The 26,285-nt window shown below is 44.3% G+C and overlaps 1 protein-coding gene across 5 annotated transcripts in view; it reads right to left on the bottom strand.

Moving 5' to 3' along the window:
• The window catches only part of CSMD2 (CUB and Sushi multiple domains 2), a 643,453-nt gene that overhangs the window by 286,057 nt on the left and 331,111 nt on the right, over positions 1-26,285 (bottom strand). For all 5 annotated transcript variants that reach the window (XM_034960731.3, XM_055095664.2, XM_034960735.3 and 2 more), the window contains exons 7-10: positions 25,503-25,580; positions 20,269-20,356; positions 19,514-19,638; positions 10,537-10,658 (exon numbers count right to left, since the gene is read on the bottom strand). In XM_034960731.3, coding sequence (XP_034816622.3) covers positions 10,537-10,658; positions 19,514-19,638; positions 20,269-20,356; positions 25,503-25,580 — 413 coding nt within the window. The remainder of the gene's footprint in view (positions 1-10,536; positions 10,659-19,513; positions 19,639-20,268; positions 20,357-25,502; positions 25,581-26,285) is intronic.

Genomic DNA, 26,285 nt, shown 5'->3' with positions numbered 1-26,285 from the left:
GGGCACAGCTTGAACCATGATTCCCTCCAGGGTCTTGCTGAGGCCCTAGGGAAGAGCTAGAGAATTAACTCCTGGGGTGAGGAGGAGGGGAGGCCAGTGGGAAGGCTGAAGACCTGAACTCCCAGGAGTTCAAGGACAGAGGCCTCCAGCAGGGACTAAGAAGGGTCAGAGGTTCTGGAACTTTGGTCACTACCTGAGGTTGCATTTTGGTGGTTCTGAGAGCAGTAAGTCCTTTGACTCATTCACTTATGGATTGACTGATTCATTTATTCACTGATTCATTCAACAGTTACACACCTGCCAAGTGCCGGGCTTTGGAGGGGCATTGGCAGGCAAGATAACATGGCTGCTGCCAATAGAGACCTCTAAGTTTCTAGAAAGCTTCACAGAAGACCCTGAGTACATAGACTACAATACAGTGGGATGAGGGTTCAAACCAGGGAAGCATGGATGGGAGACAGGAGGGGTACAAAATCTTGGCTAGCAAGGGGGCAGGGTTTGTCTTCAGCAACAGAGAAGGTGTGTGGGGATACCACACGGCCACAGCCAGATCTGGGGGAGGGGAAATGCCAGCACATGATTTCGAGACAGCTGTAAAAGGGAAAGGAATGAGGCTTTGGACTTGAGGAGGCTATTAAAGGGTCCCCCGGATGTGAGGAGGGGCTGTGGAGGCACACGGCAAACCTCTGATCGCAGGCGTCTTGCACAGGGCCTGGCACAGAGAGGGTGTGAGTAAATGTTTGCTGAATGAATAAGTGAGTGAACAAATGGGCCAACGAGTATGTCCCTGACATTTGCACTAGCTGCCGATCACCTGCCTGGAGAATTAATTCTCAGTTCTTCAGGTCTACGAAGGAAAGAGTGACAGTGATAATCCCCAAGGAGTGAATAATCAAAACGCTGTTATCTTTGCTTTGAAGTTCATATAACGAGCTTCCCTTTCCCTCTTCCTTCCATGCCCCCTCCCTCTCCCTCCCATCCTCACTCTCAATCTCTCTCCTGTCTCGCTTTTCATTCTTTTCTAGCAAAGGTGGATTAACTATCCTGATCAAATCAAGTGAGGCTCATGTGCAAATTGGATCAAATGTTTTGTGTTCATACTGAGAAGCTGCAAAAGAAAGACAGATGTGTGTAGGTAGGGGGCATCAAGGCAGGTCTGGGTTTCAGTCCTGTCTACATCTTTGTTTTTCCATGAGGCTGAGCTGAAGGGACCTAACAAGAGGAGGCCCTGGAGGAAGAAGGCCTGAATCTCAAGCCTCTGGGATGGGCAGAACCATCCCAGAGGAGCTCCTCCTCCAACAGTCACTCACATGTTCAAACATCGCTGAGCTGCTTCTCTATGCCCAGCACTGTGCTAACTGTGGAAGAAATAAACAAAGTGCTATTCCTGCTTTCAGGATGCTCACAAGCTATGGGGGAAATAGATTCGAAATGCAAGAAAACAAAAAGTGCTGTAGGAACAGGAAGGAGCAACACATGATGAAGTTAGGAAGGCTTCTCAGAAGAGGGGTTGTTTGGACTGTCTCTCAAAGGGGGATAGGAATTTGCCTGGAGGAGAAGGGAAGGCACACTGGGACCGGATGTGCCCAGACAGGTCTTAAAGGGCCAGGTGTGTCTGTGAACCTGAGTTCAGTGTGGCTGAAGCTGGGGCTGCCCAAAGGGAGAGATGGGGCAGAGAGACCACTGTGTGCTTTGCTGGAAGAAGGAATTGCATTGTTGACAGAAGTTTAGCTGGTCAGAACCACCAGGGTCGTCTTTAAAAATAAGTTCTGGTACCTACCCTAGACCCACTGAATCAGATCTTTGGGGAAAAGAGCTTGGGAATCTGTGGTTTTAAAGTGTCTCCAAGGCATTTCTGATGAAATTTGGGAAAAATTATTGTAGGCAGATGTTAATTAGTGTTAGATTAATATTATAAGGACTGAGATAACCCAAATGCCCAAGGTGAGGTCAACATTGCCCGAGGACATCCCAGTCGAAGGGAGGGCATGGAGGCTGCATGTAGGAGTAGGCCTGCATCACTTGCTCTGAGCCTTCTTTCCTCTGTTCCTTGAATCTATGAAGTTTCCAGGAGGATGCACTGGGGTGTTTTTATTTCCCTTACTCCTAGTTTATTGAGTACAGACATATCCTTAACTTGCCTCTCCAATAAGACTGTAAGTTCTTCCTGTTCCCACAGTGCAGAGGCGCACAGCCCATAGATGCTCAGTTAATGCTGGTGTCTTGATGTAGGTTCTCAGCCATTCCCACACCACAGCATCCCTGCTTCTCTCTTTGGGCCTTCTCATTGCCCTTGGAGGGCCCCAGTCCCTGGGACATTCCTAGCTCCTTGCCAAGCCCAGGTAGCAGAGGTCCTACAAGGGAGATGGAATTACAGGAAGGATCCTCCTGTGTAGGTGCCGGGGGTGCATCATAATCATTCCATGACTATGAGGAGAGCAAGGGGACACATGTCCCTCTTACACTCCCACAAGCAAACCTTTCAGCCCCTTCTAACAACAGCATCTTTCTCCCCCTGCTCCTCGCAAAGGGAGCCCTGCATTCTCAATCCCGTGGCCCTCTCACTCCAGAATCTCCCTTCTGTCACCATCCCTCTTCTCCTGTACCTTCACTCTCTCCCTCTGTGCATATTTTTTCCTAAGCCTACTAACATACTCCAGTTCCAATATTTTAAACACATGCCCCAAAGTAACCCCAAACTTTCTCTCTATCTTATGTTCCTTGCCGGCTACTGCCCATCCTGGCCTCCACAGCCTCACCTCCCATCCATTTGCTTCCCACCCTACTGCTGTCTGTTGCTGCCCCTAGAGCTTCACTGCAAAGTCTTCTTCCAAGGCCAAAGCCAATGGTCTCCTTCTAGCACTTTTCCAGCAAGACATTTGTCATCGTTGCCATGATCAGACATGCCCTAGTTGGAAACTCTTCCTGTGTTTGCATCACGATTCTCCTCCCGCCTCTCAGATTGCTCCTTCTCTGTTCTTTCACTGGATTTTGCTCTTTCTCCTGTCACGATGGTATTCTCAGATCCATTCTGAATTTTCTTCTTCTCTTCAGTCTTTCCAAGAAATGTTGTCCATTCCTTAAGCTTCTATTCTCACCCACGTGCTGAGATAACACCCAAACCTCTCTCTTAAACTCAGATTTACCCAGAGTTTCCATCCAGTATATCCAAATGACATTGAATGAACCACAGACATTCCAAATGCACTGTTTCTCTCCTGACCCCTGCAAAGCATGTTCCTCCATCTGTATTTCCTTTTTAACTCTACCACTGGACCAAGCCAGAAAGCACTAAGTCATCATTCATCTGTTCATGGAATAAATATAGGCCGAGTACCTGCTATGTGCCTAGAACCACATTGGTCACTTGGGATACAATATTGAATAAGACCTCTCTTCCTCCCTCAGCTCCCACATCCAATCAGCTACCAAGTCCCACTCTATCTCCTAAATCTCTCTCATCTGTTTTCCCCTCCACATTTCCAAAGCCTTGGTGGATGTCCCCATTTTTCCTAGTTAGGTAACTGCTTCATCCTCCTAACTGGTCTTTCTCCTTCCAGTATCCACCTCTAAACTTCTCCATTGCTGCTAGAGTAATTTTCCAAAAACTCAGATCTTCCTGCTATTGCTTTAGTTCAGGAGATAGAGTGATCCTCGTCCTTCCAGGCTCATCCCACTGAGGTGAAGCCCAGCCCCTTTCATGTACTCTGAGATCTTGTTCCATCCAGCAGCACAGCCCAGCTATGTAAGTGCATGGGCTTTGGAGCTAGAAAGACGGGGTTTAAATCCCAGTTCTGCCACTTACTGGCTCTGTGCTCCAGCTGTTTCCTAACTTTTAACCTTTCCATGATTCAGTTTATCTACCAAATAGGTATATTAAAATAAAATTCATTGTCCTATTACAAGAATGAAATAAAATCATTCATACAGACAGCTTAGCTTAGAGCTTGTAATGGGACAGGCATACAATAAGAGCTATTATTGTTGTTAACAACAGCCTAACACTGCTAGCCTTAGCAATCTGTGTTTTGAGATAAAACCCAAACTTCTGGGCCAAGCATGTGGGCTCACCATGATCTGAATCCTGCTTACCTTTCTGTCCTTACCTGCATCCAGGCATGTTGAATTACTTCCAGTTCTAAGGGGCTGTTCCAAACCTCAGTGCCTTTGCACATGTGTCCTCCCTGAGATACTGATTTCCAAGCCTACTCATCCTTCAAGACCCTGTTGACATGTCACTTCCTTTGTGAAAACTTCCCTTATCTCCCAGTTAGCAGCTCTTCCCTGAGTTTTCCCATAGTGCTCTGGACATGCCTCCATCAGGACTTACCTGCACTCTTTTTTTTTTTTTTCCAGACCTGTTCTTCACTCTTACGTGCACACTCCTCAAGGGCAGAGGCCATATCTACATCAATGAATGAATGAATGCTCATCTCATAAAACATACTGTGAGCTTAGAGACTATGCTTTTTGCTGAAGGAGATGTCTGAAGGTGAGTGGATAGGCAGTCCTTGGACACACCTGTATCTCACCTGTAGGCCAGTTCCATGAACAGGGTTAGGAACACAGCATCCATTGTCCTTGCTGTTTCCCAGAAGACAACTTCTATTCCTCAGTCTTAGACTTTGAGTTTCCACACTTAGACCCTCTTTGTTGCATTGTATGTTCCCTGGGTCTCCTCCCACCTGGATAAGGATAGGGTTCTCTTCAGCCTTTCTGGGCTCCCTCAGCACTACCTGAAGCCCACCAAGGCCCCATAGAGATATTAGAAACACTGCTCTGCACACTCTAAGCGGTGCTCTGCAGAGGTGCTATCTTTAGAAACTCAGGCTGGTGGGATCTCTTGCAAGGCATGTAGGGGAGTGACCATATGGAGGTCACCGGTCTCCACACACTGACCAAGGCTAGGCCTTCTGGGGGTGAATCTAATTGTTTCTTAGAAAATCCTCAGACTTTACTTAGACTTCCCCTGACACCTCACCTTCAGGTTCAAAAGAAAATGGAGATAAGGATTGTAACAGTGCCCAAGGAAGAGCCCTCTAGTCAACAACTTAATATGATTTCATGGTATTAAGTCCTTCTGGCCTAGCCTCCACCCTCACCCCATGTGGCTGAAGTGTCCTTTCCCATTAACTAGGTACATCATGAAATAATTTAATTAAATGTGAATGTTTCTTTGTAAAATGTTGTGCAGAGGAAATCTGCTTCCAGTGTTCCCAGCACTGTGGTTCCAGGCACCCAGACCAAACAATTTTAAAGTGTTAGGTAAAATTTTAAAAGGACAAAAAAAAAAAAATAAATAAAAAAAGCGCAGCTTTTTCCAAGTTAGTGTTAAGGATTGAATTATAATATGTCCCCCTGAATTCATATGTTGAATCCCCAATGTGAATATATTTGAAGATGGGGCTTTTAGGGAAGTAATTAAGGTTAAATAAGGTCATAAGGATGGGGCTGTAATCCGATGGTAGTGGTGTCCTTATGGGAAGGGGAGGAGGCATCAAAGAGCACTCTCTTGGTGTGTGCACAGAGGAAAAGCCATGTGAGGACACAGTGAGAAGGTGGCCATTTACGAGCCAGGATGAGAGCCCTCATCAGAAACCGAGTTTAGTTGCACTTTGATCATGGACTTCTAGCCTCCAGAATGGTGAGAAAATAAATGTCTGTTGTCTAAGCTATCTAGTGGGCAGTATTTTGTTACAGTAGCCTGAGTAGACTACATTAGTGTAATAGGGAATACTCAACACAGTGAATGGAGGAATCTAAAATGTGATTCAGAACATGAAGATGGCTTTGGTCTTGAGTACCTTTTAAAAATTCGGTCAATATAGCTTCACTTTTCAGCAACTCATAGAAAAGAGGGAACAGGAGACAAAATTCAGGGCCCAGCACAATGGCGACTGTAATACGATACTTCTGAAAGAGTTGGGTTAGTTAAATCTGCACCCATAGTGTGAAGGTGAATTAGAAATGAGCCTATCTTCCTTCTCACCTGTCACTACCACCCTCTGGGAGGATCTGGAGGCTGACTGTTTATCTTAGACCTTGACACTGAGTAGACAAGAAAAATGTTTCCACTGAGAATTCACAACCATAAGTCAGTTTTCACATGGGTTTGCAGCCTTTATATTACTTGGGTGGTTTGAAACCTTCATACTGAGAATTTTGTGTGGAGAGGTTTCTGGCTGGTAATGCCCCCAGCACTAGGCAGAAGCAGATGCAAACCCTCTCTGGAAGAAACCACCATCCACCCAGGTCTCAAAGAATTACCAGAGAGAAAATTTACCCTTCTAACCACATAATCAAACAATATAAAACAAAGAAGGAAACATGGTTCTGAGTGCAAGACATGAGAAAAAACAGAATCAAATTTGCAAAAACTTCAGATATTGACACTAACAGACACAAAATATAAAATAAGTATGTTTAATTATTGAAAGAATTCAAGAATGATCTAAACATAAGAGTATGGAGCAAGAGTTTATAAAATATGACAATATGACTAAGAACGTTTGAAAAAGAATCAAATAGGGCTTCATAAAGTGCAAACTATATTTGAAATTAAAATAAAACTTCAGTGAATGGATTTAACAGAGGCTGGACACAGCTGAACAGAGAATTAATGAACAGAATGAAAGAGAGAAAGTATGAGAGAGGTTAAGAAATACTGATGATGGAGTGAGAAAGATGAACATATCTTGTCAGGCTTCTAGAAGAAGAAAAAAGAAGCATTTGAAAAGATAATGGGTAAACATTTTCCCAAGCTGATGAAAGATACAATCCATAGATTCAAGAAACTTAATTAAACAGGATGAATACAAAAAATATTCACACCTAGACACATAAGGATGAAACTACATAACATTAAAGAACAAGAAAAGACAGTAAGAGCAGCCAGAAGGATGCTATACAAAGCAATGACAATAAACTGACAGCAACAGTGAAACCCAGAAGACACCAGAACAATATTTCCATGTGCAGAGAGAATGGAACTATCAACTGATAATCAAATGTCCAGTGAATACTACCGTTCTTTCAAGAACAAGGGTAAGCAGACATTTTAAGACCAAGAAAAAATTACACATTAAGTTCTATGCTTACAGACTGGGTGACAGGATCCATACCCCAACCTCAGCATCATGCAATATACCCATGTAACAAACCTGCACATGTACCCCCTGAATCTAAAATAAAAATTGAAATTATTTTTTAAAAAGACAAACAAGAACTAATAGCGTTTATCATCAACAAGAAAATAAATTTTAAAGCATGTATTTGCACTGAAAGATATTCCAAAGAGAAGGACTGATATACAAGAAGGAGTGGTAAACAAATAAGTGGTCAATATATGAGTAAATCTAAGTGGACAGTGGCTTTATTAAACAATAACAATAATAACTTGAGAAAAAATTAAGGTAACATAATATACACACACCATAGAGTATGAATTGGAAGGAATGATTAAAGTCATAGTGTCCTAAGATCCTTGGCTTCTCAGGAAGAACACAAAATTATTGTTTAATGCTAGGCTTTATTAAGTAGGCATATTGCTATTTCTAGAGTATTTTAGGACAAATTTCAAAGAATAGAAATGATTGTATAATTCACAAGGTCTAAATTCTTTAGTTAAAAGACAAATGGTCAGAGGGGATTTTTGAAAATCCAGCTATACACAAAACACATATAAAGCACAAGGAAGTCGAAAAGTTAACAGTAAGAGAATAGAAAATATTTATTAGACAAAGACCAAGAGAAAACTGATGCAATGGATGGAGGGAAGAAGCCTTTAAGGTTAAAAACATTACTACAGATAAAGAGAGTTACTACATAATTATTTTTGAAACAGTTCAATTTACCAGGAAGATATATAATTCTGAGTTTCAACTTTGATGCTCTAATAACACAGTCTCAAAATACATGAAGCAAAAATTGACAGAACTTTAAAGAATAATAGGCAAATCCACCATCATAATGGAAGATTTTAATATTCCTCCCTCTGCCGTTGATTGATGAAGAAGACAAGAAAAATCAATGAAGATATAAAAGAGACAAACACAATTAACAAACTTGATGTAATGGACATATTAGAAAACAAAAACTGCAAAATGCAGGGTTTTTTTTCAAGCCTACACAGAATCTATGTGAAAAATGACCATTTCTGGTCCTAAAAGCACAAATTTCAAATGATTCAAATACAGATCAATGTTCCCTGACCACAAGATTTAGAAACAGTAGGAAAGAGACAGTTAGAAAAATCCTTTGAAAATTAAAAAATACTTCTAAATAGTTCATGCTTAAAAGATGAAACAATAATGTAAATTAAAAAATATTCAGAACTAAACTATAACAGAAAATAAATAACTGTAAAAATCTGTAGGAATGTAGCCAAAGTAGTCCTCAGAGGGAAATTTGTAGCCTTTGATGCTTAAATCAGATTGAAAAATAATGAACAAAGCCTCAAAATTAAGATGCTAGAAAAAGAACAACAGAATAAACTCAAGTGCATTAGAAGGAAGAAAGTAATAAAGATGAGAGCAGAAACTGATAAATTAGCAAATAAATATGTTAAAAGGAATAGTAAGAAAACAAAAATTCATTTTCTGGAAAGACTAACAAACGTTAAACCACTGCCAATACCAATTAAAAAATGATACATATTAGAAATGAAAAAGGGAATTGAAACACAACAATGGCAGGTATCATAACTATAATAAGAGATAGTATGTATAACTTTATATCCAATAAATTTTAATATTTACTAAAATGGAGTCAAGAAAAAAAAAACAGATGACCAAAATAATTCTCTAGCCATTACATGTATTAAGTCTATAGTCTAAAATCTTCAAACAAAGGAGACACCAGACCACGATAGTTTTGCCGAAAAATTCTACCAAACTTTCAAGGCAAAAGTTATGCCAATCTTCCACTAATAACCCCGAAGGATAGAAAGAGAGGAAATACTCTTCAAATCATTTTCTGAGGCTAGCAATATAATGACACAAAAATTGGCAAAGGCAATATGAAAAAACAAATAACAGGCCAAGCTCACTAACAAAATAGAAACAAATTACTAAACAAAATGAAATATAGGCATGTATAAAAATGACAATACTAAATGACCAAGTTATGTTAATCTTAAGAATGCAAGGTTGGTTTGACATGAGAAAAGGCAATATTTGCTATACTAAGAGAATAAAGGAGAAAAATTATATGATTGTATCAATAGATATAGGAAGATGCTTCATAAAATTCAATAACCATTCTTGATAAAAGCTCTTAGCAAACTACGATTAGGAAGTAAATTCCCTAATTCTATTATAAAAGGAGTATCTACAAATGAAAAATAAGCTTCAGCAAACATCATACTTGATGATGTTTGATGGTGAAGAAATAAAAACATTCTATTAAATATCAAACAGTGACCATAGGGGTCACCATCATAATAATGATTTGATGTTATACTGGGAGGTTCCAACCAGAACTCTGAGGCAAGAAAATAAAAAAGAAAAGGTATAAGAAATGGAAAGTAGAAACAAACCCATCATTTTTTTGCAGATGATGACTATCCATGTAGAAAAGCCCAAAGAATTCAGATACATTTTTACAAGATAGTTGCTAATATAAAAATCAAAGTACAAAATCAATTGCATTTCTAAACACCAGCAAGAAACAAGTAGAATGTGCAATTTTAAAAGATTTGATTTATAATAGCAACAATAAATATATTTAGGAATAAATATATTAAGAAATACATAAGATCTGTAATGGAAAAAATTATACAAGTTTATTGCAAGCCATTAAAGAAACCCTAAACAAATAGAGAGATATACCATACTCATGAACTGGAAGACTCAGTATCAAAAAGATATCAGTTCTTCTCCAATTAATCTGTAGTTTTGATAAAATTAAAATACAGATTCCAACAGGTTATTTTGTGGATCTTGGCAACATACTAGTAAAATTTATAAGAGAGAACAAAGGGCACAGGAAAAAAAAAACTAAACAGGAAATAAACATGAAAAAATGTATGTAGAAGTACAAACTACATACAATAACTTAGATAAATCTTAGGAACACAATTTTGAGTGAGTTTGATTAAGAATACATACATGATTACATTTATATGAAGTTCAAATGTTAGCATACTAAGCAATGTATTTTTAGGGATACACACTTAAGTGCTAAGTATAAAGAAAAGCAAAGGAATAATAAACACACAATTGAGGTAATGGTTACCTCTGAGGGTGTAGGGAATGAAACAGGATTGGTGAGGAACCTGCATCACTAAGGTAATGATTTTCTTTTCCCCTTAAGCTGAACGATGGCTGCACAGGTGTTTGTTGTATTGGTGTTCTTTATATTTTGCTTATATTTTATAATCTGCTTTTTATTCACTCGATATTAATAAAAAAAAAAGTAAAAGAACTGTCTGCAGAGAATCTACCATCAGTAAGTTCTGGGTTTGAAAAACCTTGTAGGCCAACTGTCCCCAACCTAGCCCTGCCCACAGAACACCACCCCGCTCCCCAAGAGGCTTACCTTGGCGGGGTTGAGTGCTGTGATGATCCACACACAGTGTGCATTGTTGTCATACTGAATGGGGAAATTGGGGGAGGTGATGATGCCCGAGGGGCCTCGAAGGTGGGCATCACACATGCGGGCTGCAGAGGAGATGAAAGACAAGCCTTTGAATTAAGACTAGGTCCAGTTCCCCTTCTTGCCTCCCACTCCCCACCCAGAAGACACCGCATCTGTACAGTTCCCACCCTGGACATAACCTTCTGCTTCCTGGGTCCTTCCTCTACAGTTCTTGGGAGGCTTGAAGGGAAGCCGCAGTGCCTGGAGCACTGTGACTGCTGTTCTGTAGGCAATGATGAACTTCTAAGGCAGGCTAAGTGACCCCTCTGCATGCCCCACTTACCCCCACACCCCAACTCCACTATGATCATGCAATTCCTCTTTGTCAAGAGGGTGTAGGCTAGAACCTGTCAGGTTGACATAAAGCTAGGTGGATTGCAGGCACCTATGGACACCTAAGCAGCCCACGCCTTACTCTGCTGACCTGTTTCCCAATTTGCACTCCAATTCTCCAAACCAGCTGAGTGCTGCTGTGGACCTAATGCTGCTTAACTAGGAGTCTGACCTCATTCCAGGTTCTGCCTGCCCCTCAGTTCCTTCCTCCGTGACCCCCTCGGTCCTCCTGAAGAGGAATTTCAGGATATCCTTGTCAAGGCCACTCCATTAGGTCTCAGAATGTCTATGCCCAAGAGCTCTGCCAAGGCCCCTGACTCAGCTCAGTGCCAGGCACCCAGAGTGATTTCACTGCTTCCCAAATCCGTCTCCACACTCAGCTTATCCCTGAAACCGGCTTTTGACTGGAAGCATAAAGATTCAAGGTGAATTAGAAGTGCTCTACTCAAGTAGATATAAAGTGTTATCAATCACAGCTTAATCTAATTAAGCTCTTTAAAATAGCTTCTAAACTAATTAGATTAAGTAGTGATTTATAACAGTTAAGGTACTACATTGTACCTAGGTATTTGCTTTCTTTAAAAATGCGTGCTTAGTTCTAGCCACTTCATTCTTTAACGTTAGTGTTCAGCTATTTTAATAAAAGGTTCTAAGAGCCTGTTCTCATGCTGCCCACATGGCAATTTATCCTAATTGTAGGCAAAGTGCCTAACAGTAAAGAAATAGTGAGCAAACTCAACAAGCTTAACTATATAAAATGAAAGTGGTGTCAAACCTAGTTTCCTCTGATGGGGCCAAATATCCTAGAGCTCCTTGCCATGTGTGGAACAGGCCATGATAAACCTTTCCCAGGACACCCTTCCTAGGAGGGTCTGGGAAGCAGGTTCTGCAGCTCCTAGACATAATGAATCTCTTCTCATTTCATGCACTCATTCCTGCGCTCAGCTCATTCATTCCAACATTTATTGAGTGCCTACTATGGGCCAGGAAAAGTGTGGGGAGAAAAAAGTGTCTGATGTAGCCCCTCCTCTCTGAAGGGCCACAGCAAGTGGAGGGAGCAGGTGGGAAAACATTCACCATCAAGCAGAGCAGGTGTTGTCAGAGGGTTATTTGCAAGGGGCTTTTGGGACAGGTCTGTTACCTCCTTTTTGTTAGCTCATCACCTCCTGGGAGGAGATTTCTTCTCACTGTAGTCCTGCACTGGAAGGATCTCCTCCTCCCTCATCCTGAGCTCAAGAATCTGTTCAATCAAGTTTGAACAAGTCCTGGGGGAACCCCCACTCCATTCCCCCATGTATATCTGATTGCTCCTTTCATTCTGTGCTGAGAAACACTTAGATTCCTAGATTGCACTTGATACAACTGGGCCCTATGGCAATGTGGCATGGTTAAAGCGAGGTCAGGCTTTAAAATTTATGAACTTAGCCTTCTGGATCTAAATCCATTTGCTGGTCGCTTAAGTCTGGATGAGTTAGAAAATCTCTCTGATTTTGTTTCTTCATCTGTAAAATGGGACAAATGATACCACCTCATTGAGATATGGTGAGGATGAAATTATATGAGATGATGGATGTGAAGGTTCAGCCCAGGGCCTGGGATGTGGTCAATATTCAACCTTTGGGATAAGAGATAATCAGACTCCCAATGCCATGTCTATTCTGTTTCTCTATGCCCAGGATTTCTCTCAAGGCTAAAGATCCTTTTTCTGCCTTTCCTGAAGTTTCTGGACATAGGTTTTTTTTCCCCAACAAGTACACTTGAGACTGGCAACATTACTAAACAAATTAGAATAAGACAATCAAAGCCCTGATTCCGTCCCACCTTTGCAAAGAGGACCTGTGGACTCAGAACTCTAGCCCTGCAGAGAATCCTTACAAAGCTCCACCAGCACCATCTTACACCTCTTCCGGAAAGTCAGATTTTGCTGCCAAAAGCCCTCAGCTTCAGAATCAATTTATCTTGTACTTGTTTCCAAGAATTAGATGGTATATTTGCAGTCTGTTGAAACATGCTGAAGGTAATGAGAGAGAACAGGCCAAAAAGGCAGTTACCACTTTAAGGGCTTAGAGGGGTTTAATTAAAATATTACAGTCTGCAGATAGCATAGAGCACCTTAAACTAGGTTCAAAATGAAGCACTAGCTACTTTTTTCCTCTGCTATCTGGGCAAAGTCAGGGGTTCTGTGGACAGACAGACAGACATCACCCTGAGCAGCCAGCTCCATGGGATCCCATCAACAGATAGAAAGTTCATCACAGTGACCCAGATGGGCTGGCAGAATGGTAGGTGCTCAATATCTCACTAAATGAATGAACAAATCATTTTGTTTCTCTATTTGCCTTTTTCCCTGAAATGCTCTTCTGGATCGCTTTCAGGAGAGACTTCTCTGAGATCTTCCATGCCTGAGCTCTGCAGCTACTCCCATTTTTCCTCTGGACATTATCATATAATGGGAACAGTATCCCAGGGGACCATAGGGAGCTACCACCTGGACCCACAGCCAGTTCTGACACTGAAACAACTTGGTGCCAAAGAAGAGAACTGCTCCGGGTGCAAGTGCCTCTGGTCTCATATCTTCTCTCCAAATCTGATTCCCATCCTGTTCCATGCTGCCTTCCCTTGCTTCTCCTATTGGCCTCCCTCCCAACCCTTTCCACAGTCCTCTGGAACCACCTCCCACTACCAGTTCTAAGGAAAACAAATCCTACTTGTAGCTGCAACATCTTTCGGAACCTCCTACTCCCACTACTGCCCTGACTGAAGCCCATCTTCCCCACCTATGCCACTGTCTCCTATGCAGCCCTCTGTAGTCAAGATCTTGCTCCCACCCTCAAGTATTTCTTTCACAGTTGTTTTCTGAACCTCTGAACCTCCAGTAGAGTTCATCTTTCCCTACTGAGACCTCCACTCTGTTGACAGCAATATCTCCTCTCTACCCATCAGCTCCTTCGGTCTTGTCTTCTGTCCTTATGCGACTTTGATCCCATGGGCCACCATTAGGCTCATTTTCTTGCTTGTTCCAAGTCCCTTTCTTCTTCCTCCTTTCATCAGTTGCCTAGAAGACATCAGTTTGGAATGAATCCCTCTACCTGCCTTCTCCATACCTGCCACCATACAGTTGAGCTTTGCTGTGAAAAAAATCACTAGTAGGAAGATGAATGTCTATTATAAACTCCTGATTACTCATCTCAAAAAAATCCTAGCTATTGCCCAGTGACCCTACCATTTATCTCTATTAGCTCACTCTCTCATTCTGCTCAAAGACTTTTTCACATGTTCTAGATGTCCCTTGAACATCTTCCTCTTCCTCTTATCTCCCCTTACTCTTCGCCGATGACTTTGGCTTTCTCTTTGGAGGGAACAGAAGCCATATAGCAGGCGGGTCCTTTGTCCTACTCTCTAAGAATGCAATCCTATCTGCACGTGTACTCAATTCCTTTTTCCCTCCTGTTTCAATGGAGAGATGCCCCTTGTTTTGGAGGGCATTGCCCTCTTATGAAATATGACACCCTGCTCTTCCTCCAACTCATGATCAACCATGTTTATAGCCACACCCAGGGCCTTGCTATCCTGGGAGCCAGGAAAGTCCAACTCACAGATTTTAAACCCAGTCATTCTATTCCTTCCCCCACTGCCTGTGTTCCCAGCAGAATGACTTTGGTCTCAATGCACCATTGTCCTACATCATAGGCCCCTCTAGCCTTCTGGCTCCCACATTTCATCCCATCTGTTGATCCTCGCCTGACCCCTCTTCCCTCACTATCCAGTCTGGACCTCAAGACCACTCACCAATACCTACATCTTCCTCATCGCTCTCATATCTGCTTGGTGAAATGCCTGCTTTCCATCAATTCTACCACTCACCTTTTCCATCTCTAATCCTGGGGGCTGGGGGGCTACCAGGAGAACTGTGGTATCACAACAGATTCATGGTTTGCCATCACAATAGAAACTTCAGCCCAAGTCTATCATTTCCCATGTCTTCCTTCACCAATTCCTTGCAGAAACAAGTTCAAATATTCAACACTTGGTTGAGTCACTAACCCCAATGTTTACTTTTCAGTTGTGATTATACTTGACCTCTCTAGAGTATCTGACACTACTGATCTTTCTGTCTTTGTGAAACTCATATTCTTTGGCTTCAGTGACGCTTTTTGGCTTTTCTCCTACGTTTCTGACCAAATTTCTTCTTAGCTTTCTTCTTCTCCACTAACTTTTTAAAAGCAGTTGTTTAAATCTAGGAAAGGGTACATGGGAGCTTTTTGCACATTAATTGCAACTTTTCTGCAAGTTTAAAATCATATCAAAATAAAAAGTTACCCAAAAAAAGTGGGGAGTGGAGGGGGAGTTGTTCTGCATGGTTCCATCCAATCTATTGACTCCGAAGGATGTCCAGGTACAATTTTCAAGTAGAAGTAGGATTCAGCCTTTGGAGTCAGGGTTTGAAATTCAACTCAACAGATGTAGCTTTGTGCCCTTGGGCAAGTTGGCTGCCCACTCTAAGCTTCAGCTAAACATAAAATATGGTTATTGCCACTTTACTCATAAAGAAATTACGAAAAATGCCTAGTGCAACGCTATATACAAGTATACATAATTTAATAAATAAGAGCTTTATCATTAGCACACATATAGGTAAGGGACTGAGGGACATTCTCAGGGCTGGAGCAATGAGGCATGTACTCTAGTACAATCAGTATGTGTCATCCAGGGAAAATAAGTGGAGAGGAGAAGAGAGGAAAGAAGAGAAGAGATTTGAAAATAGAACTCTGGATAACAATTATGTTTAAGGAGTAAAACCAGAAAGCTGATCTAATGAAATCCACCAAGAAGACAGCCACCTGTAATTATCATGGCATTTAATTCACCCTGGTTTGTGCCATATTTCTCCTGTTTTACTGCCCTTTTACAGATGAGGAAAAAGATCCATAGTGTTTCAGTGATTTTCCCTGTGCCACATGGTTAATAACAAAGTCAGAACTTTAACTTAGGTCTCTAAGTCCCAAGCTTGGTATTCTAGCCACCCAAAGGCATATACATATATATGAGTTTAGCCACAAAGGAAAAATAATATATATAAGTTTCTGTTAATTATTTACTTTGTGAATCAGTAACTGTAAGAGTTTCATCTGGGCCTGGTACTCAGTCCCTAAACTCTATCAACACCAATTTGTGATCACAAGAAATCAGAGCTGGTTGTTAATTTGGTCCTCTCACTATACCAGTGGTTTACAGTGTTCCCTGGAGCCCCAGGAGTACCAGGACTCAAAGGCTACTGAAAATGGTGATGGAGGGGAGACTAGAAATCCCCTGACCCAACTTTAATCAGAGATGCTCCATTTGTATCTGTTTTATTTATTAGGGTTCTGCAAAAAATTATTTTTAAATATTGGGCTCCATATGTAAAATAAGTCTGAAAAGCTCTATATCTATGGACGCTGCCTGTATCTGGGGCTGAACAGAATTAGTTTAACAGTGTTTCACATTGCCCTCAATCTCCTTTGTGTGATGAAAATTTTCTAGGAGTCAAATTAGAATCTTATGTCTTCTGATGGGAGGGAAAGAAAAGAAAGGCCTGTGAATGCCTAATTTCATATCTCAAAATGAGGGCACAGTCCCATATTGTTCATTCATTTCAATCACTGATTCATTCAGGTGGTCCTCAAACATTAGCTGAGAACCTATTATTTGCCAGGCCCCGTGTTTTAGTAGAATTAATTGTGTGGGAAAATGAGTATTTCTAATCAAATCATATTTTAACTGCATTAAAGAAAAAATAATACCATTATTATGGTAAAATCCTTTTTAGAATGTGATCTTTTGGTAACCTGCTTGTTAGTGGAACTTCTTGGAATGGAAATAATTTTGTTCGTTTTCATTCTTAAGGTGGGGTTCACCTAAACTCTCCTAAAAATCACAGAATAGTAATTGCAATTAATTGAAAACAAAAGATTTTAAAATAAAAACCTTACAACTGCCAAAATAAAGAGACTCTTTACTCTAAAATCTATCTCAGCTCTGGGCCTTCAGGGAAGCCCAGGACAGATCATCCAAGTTCAAACCCAAGAGACTTAGCAATCTCTCTCCTTCACAATGGCCTATAGGAGGGGAAAAAAAAGAGAGAAGAAGGCAGGAACATTAACCTGTGTTGAGAATGTACCCTCCACCACCGTCAGGGCTGGTCACTTTCTAGAAAATGCCTTGTTTAAATTTCATAATCAGTAGGCGGGGAAGATTTTGTTTTCCTTGTTCACAAATGAGGGCCTGTGACTAAAAAAGATGAAGGAACCCGCCCAGGGCCAGCAAGCTAAAAGGTGTCAGAGTTGTGATCTAGATCAAAGTCCATGTGACTCCCAAACTGTATGATTGCAATAGGATTAGACAAGACAGCTTCTAAAAGAACCTGCAGCAACTAGAGGCTGAGGTTTGCTCCAGGGCTTGAGGAAGCTTATGCGGACAGCGCCCAGCAGGTTAAGCTGAACACGTGTGCACGTAAGTCTCACAGACGTACTGGCATCACTTCTAACAAGGACTGCCTCATCTAGTCCTCAAAGTAACCCCATGAAGTAATGTTCTATTATCACCACTTTTTGGCAGGAAAAAAGAGATTCAGAGAGGTGAAGAAACTGGCCCAAGGGCCCCAGCTAAAAATGATGATGGTTGGATTTGTACCATGATTTCCTGTTGTTTTACAGTAGCAGGTGATGGAATGAGATGACCACGTGAAAAAGCCCAGCCCAATGCTTAGTTACAATGCAGCAGAGAACTCAGACTTCAGTGGGTCCAAATCACTGGAGAAAAGGATGAACACACTTTTTCAGCTACAAACTTCCTTCAGGTCAAAACCAGCCCTTCTCCACCCTTGGCATGTTCATGTAAACAATCATCATCTCTTGAGAACTAAGAGAACAACCTTCCTCTAGTGAAAAGGTCTTGAGGAGAGACCAGATCCCACCACTGCAAAAGGCATTGTCATCCTGGCTTCTCAAAAGGAATTCTGAAACGACAGATGGGCAGGGTCCCTTGGTCCCCAGACTTGATAATTCTATGCCTCTCTGCACAGCTGGTGTCTGGGCTCCCTGGCATTGGAGTGGTATGCTATTCAATGAGTCATTCATTCCGTCATCCATTCAACACCTGTTACTGAGTACCTGCTACATGCCACGCCCCATCTTAGGCAGTGAACAAAACAGAAGTCCTTGCCCTATAGAGCTCATGTTCTACTGGCACGAGGATATTTTTTTTTCTTCTAGCACTTTTCAATTCATAAAGTGCTTACACATTCACAACTCCATTCAATCTCCACATTAAACAGAAGAAGGGTAGGATACATACTATTAGCAACATTTAGAGGTAAGAAAGGCTTAGGGAAAATGGGTGATTTGCCCAATTGCTGAGAGTTATGACAAGAATTCTTTTTTGTTGTTTGATTTTTAAAAAACATAGTAGCTATGTAGAATCCTTGAGATAATATAGCTAAAATCAGTGAAAATGCAAAGAACATTATAAACTGTAGAACATGGCCACCTCAAAGTTGAATGAGGATGTAAGGCTTATTTGAAAGATGTTATAGTGACACTCTTCTAGATTACTTATGGACTCAGTTAAAAAACAGGATATGGGTTTCAGCTCCAACTGTGCCCCTTTCTCAGTATAATAATGAGATATTATTTTTCCTGGATCCTCTTACTCTGCATGAATTTTATCTTGATGCATATGCCAAAGAGAGGCAAAGAATCTCTTTCTTAGATCAGAAGGATCCAGCATGTAACTTTGTAGTGGGCAACATATCTTCTCTTCTAAAGGGGCACTCAAAAGAGCACCTGTTGGCTTTTAAAGACCACCTAACAGCCTAGTGCACAGGGGCTGTCTCTGCTAGTTCCCTGGGGGATGAGGTCAGGGGCTTCTCTACCACAGGAGCAGCTGTAGCCCTGCCCCAAAGCAGGAATACACTTGGCTCTGTTATTTTAAGATTATCTGGGGGGTAGGGGCTAGGCCAGCCCAGGCTTGGCTCATGTGATACCTGGGGATGTGGTGGCAGGGCCCTGGGGAACAAAACACCCAGATAGGGGGTTAGAAGCATGTCATCACTACATAGGTAAAAACACTCTTGCAGAAGTGACAAGTCTGTCTGTTGCAATATGGGGAAAGAAACAGGGTTCAAGATGCATGTGTGTTGTAACAGAGGGATTCAAGGTGACTGTACAAAAGGTGATTTCCTTTCCTATCTAGGTGTGGTTCAGTATCCGTTCAATGAGGTAGCAAGCTGTTTCTTACGTGCCTCACCCATTACAGTGTAAGGTCCATGCAGGGCAAGCACCATAATGCTTATTTTCCCCATCTCTGTATCTCCTGATCCTAGCGCAGGCCTTGATACAGAGAAAGGGCTGGATAAGTATGCTTATTGGTAAATAAGTGCAGGGAGTGGCGGGGGAGGGGAGCCAGTCTGCTTGAGAGCCTGGGCCTCAGGTGCTGGGAGCTGGGCTTCAGCCTCCAGGCTCAGCCCAACTCTCTGGCCAGCCTCCCTTCCCCAGGGCACCCTCACCTCGGCAGACTGGCCTGTGGTCGCTCCAGGCTGCAAACATGTCGCTCACTTTCATACAGGTGATCCGCTTGGACCCTTGCAGGTCATAGCCCTCGTTGCAGGTGAACTGGACGCTGGATCCTAACCTGGGAGACAAAGTGTGTCTGTGAGCTCCATCCCTGGGCCTGCCAAGCCCCGCCCCAAGTCCTTCCTGGTTCACAAAGAAGCCGCACATGTTATTTTTCCTTCTGGCCCTTAATCTCTGCTCCACTGTTTTATCACTAAAAATCTCCATTGGAAGGAACATCTGCTCTTCATCTTCTTTTTTCGGACTGTTTAATGGTTTTAGGATTGAGTTAAAAGGTGACTTTGTGAGCAAAACAGCGATCCTCTGAGATAAGCACCAGTTAGGGCAGCTAAGCGTGGGTGGATGATACCCATAAACTTTAAGGAAAATGGTCTCTTAGATTATTGCAGGCGCAAGTTGCCTTCTGGCGTGTCATTACTGAGATGGCAGCCCTTTGTACCCTGGGTACATAGGTTTTCCAGATAACATTGGCAGTCTACAGTTCTCTCCCCCCACTAAAGCATGGGCACTATGCCAAGGACTGAACCAGGAGAGAATGTCAAAGCCATAGCTCTTCTCCAGGAAGTGTCTGTTCCTATATCCATGCCATCCTCTCCATTTCCACCTGCAGGAAGGCCAGCCCCTGTCTTCCTCCCAGCCAGGCCACCCCACCCTTCTTGCAATCAGAAAATTCCCAAATAGATCTTACCTGAAATCCGAGCCTAGTCTTTTGCCCCTTTCGGGTATGCCAGGGTCTGGACACATATTATGTCCTTGGGACACACCAACCTGAGTTACTACAAGGCAAAAAAAAAAAAAAGAAAACCAAAAAACAGCACACACAGAGATGGACAGTCACAGGGAGGCACCAGCTGGGGCAATGTCTCAGGGTGGGAGGTGGAGGCAGAGACAGAATGAGGCCCTGCTTTGTTGGGGCTGTGTGGGGTGGCCGGAGTCTACTGGCCTGGGGTTTCTTGGATGTGCAAGATAGGAGGCTGCTTTTGACAAATTCCTTTGTGAGCAAAGTCATCACGAGTGTGTGGGCTCAGAGACAGGCCCTCCATGCCAACCACCACCTGCTTCCCTCGTCCCACACCAGCAGCCAGAGGTGGACCATCCACAGCCCCTGGTGACCTCCCCCCACCACGCCTATGCTTCAGATCTGGGGTGGAGACTCTAGATGAAATGAGCCCCCCACCTCAGCCCCAGATGGAGAAATGACTCAAAGAAAGTTAAATAAAAGGTGGGTGCATGATCAGAAACGGTAAAGAATGTAAGAGAAAGCTGCAGTCAAAGTTCAAAGCTGGGACTTTAGCTCAAACACAGACATTTCTTCTGAGAAACCTCTTCCCATCAGATACTTCTCGAGCCAGAGTAAGCAGTCACCAGAGCATCCCCTACCCAGTGCCACCCATCAAGGGCACCGGGCAGAGATGGCACCTGTGATGGTTCTGGTAGGTGGTGCAATGCTGTGACACTTGCCAGCGCCAGAGTCCTATTTACAAAAACCATATGCACAGTTGTCTTGGCTAGAGGAGAAGCTTGGTCAGGGGGCAGCGGATACACACACAGTAGGGAGGGTAGGCAACCCTTTGGCCCCTGCCTGTTCCTTTTCGTTGGGATGCTGGTACTGAGGAGGCTGGATTCCTGGCTTTGAGGATGACCAGGAGCTGGAGCCAGGCACACAGCCTGGTCGGAGGAGTTCCACTCAAAGCCTCACCAATCCCATGACCCCAACAGCAACCTCTAGACAAGGGTTCCAGGGCATCTGGACAGCATTCGGCATTTTCCAACTTTGCACATGTCCCTCCCATCCCATTCAATGTCCCATAAGGTGAACAAAGCACTCCATTACTCACTCACCCACTTGCTCACATAGGTACACAACAAGCATTCATTGAGCACCTACTGTGTACAAGGCTTTATTTGGATACCATGGAAATGCGAAAGGTAGTCAGATAAGACCACTGTCCTCAAGGAGTTTCCAGTTGAATGAGGACATAAACCATGGAAGCGGACTGTGGGACCACAGTGGGGAGGGATGAAGGATGCACCCGCATGTGAGGCTGCCTGGAAGAGGTGGCATCGAACATGGACCTTCTGAGCTAATAGGATTTAGACACACGGCAACAGAGATGACAAAGATAGACAGGCACGAGGAGTGAGGTGGAAACCTGGAAAGAGAATGCGTGTTATGCAGTGTGACCAGAGTAGGAGGGAAGGTGAAGAGTGACAAGGAAGAGTGGATGGTGAGGTTTCAGAGATCAGACTTTTACGGGGTTCGAATCTGATCCTGAAAATGATGGGGAGCCACTGGAGAGTTCTGGTGGGGAGAAGGCGTGGTGAGACCCGCTGGCTCAAGGGTGGGCCAGTTACCTAGAGATGAGTTAGGAAATTTTGTGATTATTCAGGCTGAGGACAACAAGAGCCTGGAGTGAGGCTAGACATGAGACAGCAGGAATGGATGTGGCAAAGAAAGAATCCCTGGGACTCACAGGGGACCTAGGGCATGAGGAGAAGGAGCAGGGCATTTCCAGGATTTCCAGGGCCTGGGTACCTGTGAGGATGCAGGTGGTTTCATAGAAGTAAGGAAGGTGGGGAGCTCGTTTTAGACTCACTGAGGGAGTCTACAGTTAGAGGCCTGAAGTAGACCGTGTTTAAACCTCCAGGTAGCCCAGGCTATGGCTGGCCATGGAACCTGAGGATTTGGACAGACTGTGTGCTCAAGCCAGACACAGGTATCCTCTTGGTTGTGTGCAGTGCACGTTCAAGCCAGTTACCCCTACCCCTACTTGTCTCTTACTCCCATCCCCTTCCTTGCCAAGCTTCTACCTCCAAAGCTTTCACATCCTGAGCCGTTCCCACCAGTCCAGACGCCTCAGGCTGGGAAAGTAAGATGGAAGTGCCATTCCCGAAGCAGAGGAAGCTCCTCCTTCCTGGAAGCCTCAGTTTTTTGCAAGTAATGGAACGGAGATAACTAGGGGGTCCTCTAAGGCACCCAGAAGGTGGGAAGGAGGAGGAAGCCTGAGCTGTATTTGCTGCCTTATCTGTGGTAAGCCAGGTCCCCCTAGAGCTTCACAGCGATCCGTCCCTACTGCAGACTTCCCAGCTAAGCACCCACCTTCTTTAGATTCTGTCTAGTCAACCCTGTGACCCACGAGTCTTACCCATCCCAAAGTCTCTGCTGACCATTTCATGGGAACCACACAGCCCCCTTGCAGCACGTGAAGAACATATAGTGGTTCCCTTTCCCCTTCTCTTGCCCTCTCATTCAGTATTGACATCACCCAGGAAGCAGAACGAACAGAAGTCTGCCCCATCAGGACGGGGCTGGACTCAAGAGGCGAGACCATGGCAAAGCCCACCCGCCAAGCCACAAGCCCCTGACAGACAGAGCAGACCCTACCACCTCCCCTTTCCTCAGCCAGCCCCAGGTGAAACCCAGGCACCATCCAGAAAGTCACAAACCCAACGGTGACGCGGCTCATACCCAGCCAGTGCCCCCTTCCAGGGAGGACTGAGCAGGGGATGGTGGTCCCACGAGGATCTTCAAGCTTCCCCAGGAAACAAGCAAACTTAAATCTCAGCGATCAGTTTACTGTCTGAATTATGGAGGCAAGAAGTGTTTCTCCCTTTCTTTTTCTTTTTTTTTTTTTTAATTCCAGCCTTCTCTGCCTACTCAAAACCAGCTGCTTGTGTTTACAGCATTGCTTTCCTGTTGGCTACTGAGGGACAGGAATGGGGAGTAATCCTTACTCTACTTTGGGAGGGCCACTATGGCGAGGGAGAAGCCGCAATGTGCTCAGGAAGGCACCACCTTCTACCCAACGCAGGGAGTCACAGGTGGGTGGGTGGTCAGAACTGATGGCAAGGTAGAGAGTTGGGTCCACTCTCCCCGTGAACCTCAGGACAGCTGTCCACAGGGAATTTGGGCAGAACACAGGAGGCCAGCCACCTGCAGACATGTGGCTACCTGGGTCTGAGGCAGCTGGAGTCACACACCCATTCTTTCTGAGGAACTCTTAGAATGGAGGCTAATATCTTCTCAATAGAGATATATATATTTATTTTGCAAAGAGCATTTGCATTCTTTCATTAGAACAGGGTTTCTCTTTATCTTCCTGAGGGAGTTTTTGGCATCTTCTTAGTCGGTTTAATGAAAACCCTGCATCCTGTCTCCAGAAAAATGCACCCAGAGCCTCACATGTACTTTTTTGGCTAGTCCATGGGCCTCCTGAAGTCCTAGGTCAACAAGACCCATCTTAGATCTGGCAACACTCTTGGGAGGAAGGCAGGGTAGGATTTTGCATCCCCATTCTACAGATGTGAAAACTGAAACATTAGTGTCTGGGGTAACATGCTCCCTGAGGACACAATTGGGATAAATATTTGATCTCCCAAGTCAGGGCCATTTCCTTGTTTGCCCTTGGCTCCAGGGCAAACTGTGAAATTAAACTGTGCCTGCCTCAGTTCATTGGGTCTCCTGTGGCTACAGAAAGAAAAAGCCTGTGAGGGTCAGGGCCATGGCTTGAGCCCTCTGCAGATTCCTGGCCTGACCCTGGGCTCTCCTAGCACCCTGTCCTTTCCCCTAAACCCCCAGTCAAGCACAGAAGAAGGCTCTTCTGGTGCCCTCTGCCATCCAGTCCCTGAGGGTGGTGACTGGAGATGCCAGTTCCTGGCTGTACCCAACAGCCTGTGGCAACTGTCTCCACTCAGACAACTTCAAAGACCACAGATAATCCCCAACCCAGGCTCAGTTCAGCTGGAGCCTGAGACCAAAGTGCCTCTTCCCCTGATGTTCTCCTGGCCACACACATCGGCACAGAGCTCGGAAACCACCGGTGCCACTCTATGTCCTTCTCTCCTCAATAAGTACTTCTAGCATCTCCAGGAAAGTGAGCACATGGTGGTGAGATGGAAGGGGAGGAATGAGGAGGGTGGGAGGAGCAAGTCAGGGACAGGAAGACAAGCAGGGAGAGAAGAGGCGGGAGCAGAAGGATGAGAAGAACGATGGAGCAGAAAGTGGCAAGAGGAGAAAAAGTGGAGGGAGAGAGGACCAGAGATGCAGGAGAAGGGCAAGGGGAGGGAAGGAGAAGGAAAACCAGGTCAGTCATTTGGAGGACCAAGGAAGGCTCCCTACCACTCGGCCCAGAAGGAAAGTGGAAGGTTTCTGGAAAAACCTCCCCTGCTTTTAAGCCCAGTCTTGTGGAGGTGCCCAGAACCTTCCCCAGCCCTTCCTGGGCTTCAGCTCAAAAGCCCCTTAGCACAGGCCCTGATCAGATGTTTCTGGGACCCACATTCCAGACCATTCCCCAGAACTAGACCCCTATTAACCTTACAAACACTGGTAGCAGGAACATGTTCTGAAAGATGTCATCCTCCCCATGTCCAAGAAGAGAGCCCCCAGTGCCTCCCCATCGACCCGAGGCAGGACCCACCCCCACACTGCCCCAGTCCTCTCTTTGCCCAGCCAGGTCCAGGGGCCCTTGGAGGAGGTTACTAGGCATTCCCCTGCCTCCCTTTCCCAATCTGGCTTTGGGAGCTGGAACTGGGGCCCTGCAGCCCCCAAGATCCCAGCCCAAGGTTACTGACTCCTAAAAGAGGAGCCAAAGGAGGACTGTCTTAGCAGGTGGAAGTGATTCAAAAGGAAAATAAAGAGAGAAATGTAGCAGTAATGACTCCCTGGACTGCAGTTCAAATGGGAAGTGAGGGAGAAAGAGGACAAGGAGGAAATTGGGATGAGGAGGAGGAGAAGGCAAAGGGCAGGCCCCAGGGCTGCTCTCTGGCCTCTGGGTCAGTGTGTCCAAGCGCAGAGCCCAGGATGGAGGAAGCAGGGTTGAAGGAAAGTCATTCCAGCATCATCTGGCTTCCCCACGGTTTAGTGCCTGCACGTGTGACCTCAAGCAAGAGGCCCGGCAGGCGGGCTGGCGGGCGGACACTTACACACAGACGTCTTCTGGCTGTTGTCTTTGCTGGGCATCAGCTTCACACCTCGAGACTTCAACTCAATTTGCTTCTTGACTAGAGAGGAGGTAAGAGGAAAAACAATGTGAGTTGTTGCCTGTGACCAGGGATAAGAGTCCCTCTAGAAGGATCCCCTTTTGTGCCTTGGAACATTCCATGGTGGGTCAAAGCCAGGAACTTCTGGGCTGGGACATTCCAAGGGTAGTGGTCAAGTGCAATAGGACCTCAGACATGAAGGAAAAGTTACTATCAAGGCTGGCCCTCTGAGGGAGGCCAAAAATATGGTCTCCTACTGGGTGGGCTCTGAGAGGCTCTGGTACTCCCCCGGTGGCCTCTCACAGATGTCTGAGATTTCACTAGAACTACTGAATTCAACCTGCTCCTCAGCAAACTTTTCATGAGCGTCTACGTGTGCAGCCTTGCAGCCCACCTCTGCTTCTCTACAGCTTTTTCTCTACCTCAATTCTGAGTCAGCCCTGACAGGGTATGGTAGATCAGAATATGGGCCCAAATTGTCGCTACTCATTGTATTCTCACCATTTGCAATGTGATTTTTTAGCTCCCTCCATTATAGAGGTGGAGTACATTCCACCACTCCTTGACTTTGGGTTTGGCCTTGTGACTTGCTTTGGCCATGGGAAATTTGGAGGCCTTGATGTGTTCAAAGGCATAAAAGCACTTGCCAGATTAGGCTTGGCCTCTTGCATCTCTGCCATCATTGTGAGACAACATAGCTGCTCCCAGGAGGATAAGAGACACATG

This window comes from Pan paniscus, chromosome 1 (assembly GCF_029289425.2).
Source record: "Pan paniscus chromosome 1, NHGRI_mPanPan1-v2.0_pri, whole genome shotgun sequence".
NCBI classification, from domain to species: domain Eukaryota; kingdom Metazoa; phylum Chordata; class Mammalia; order Primates; family Hominidae; genus Pan; species Pan paniscus.
This window is presented reverse-complemented; position numbering and strand designations above follow the sequence as displayed.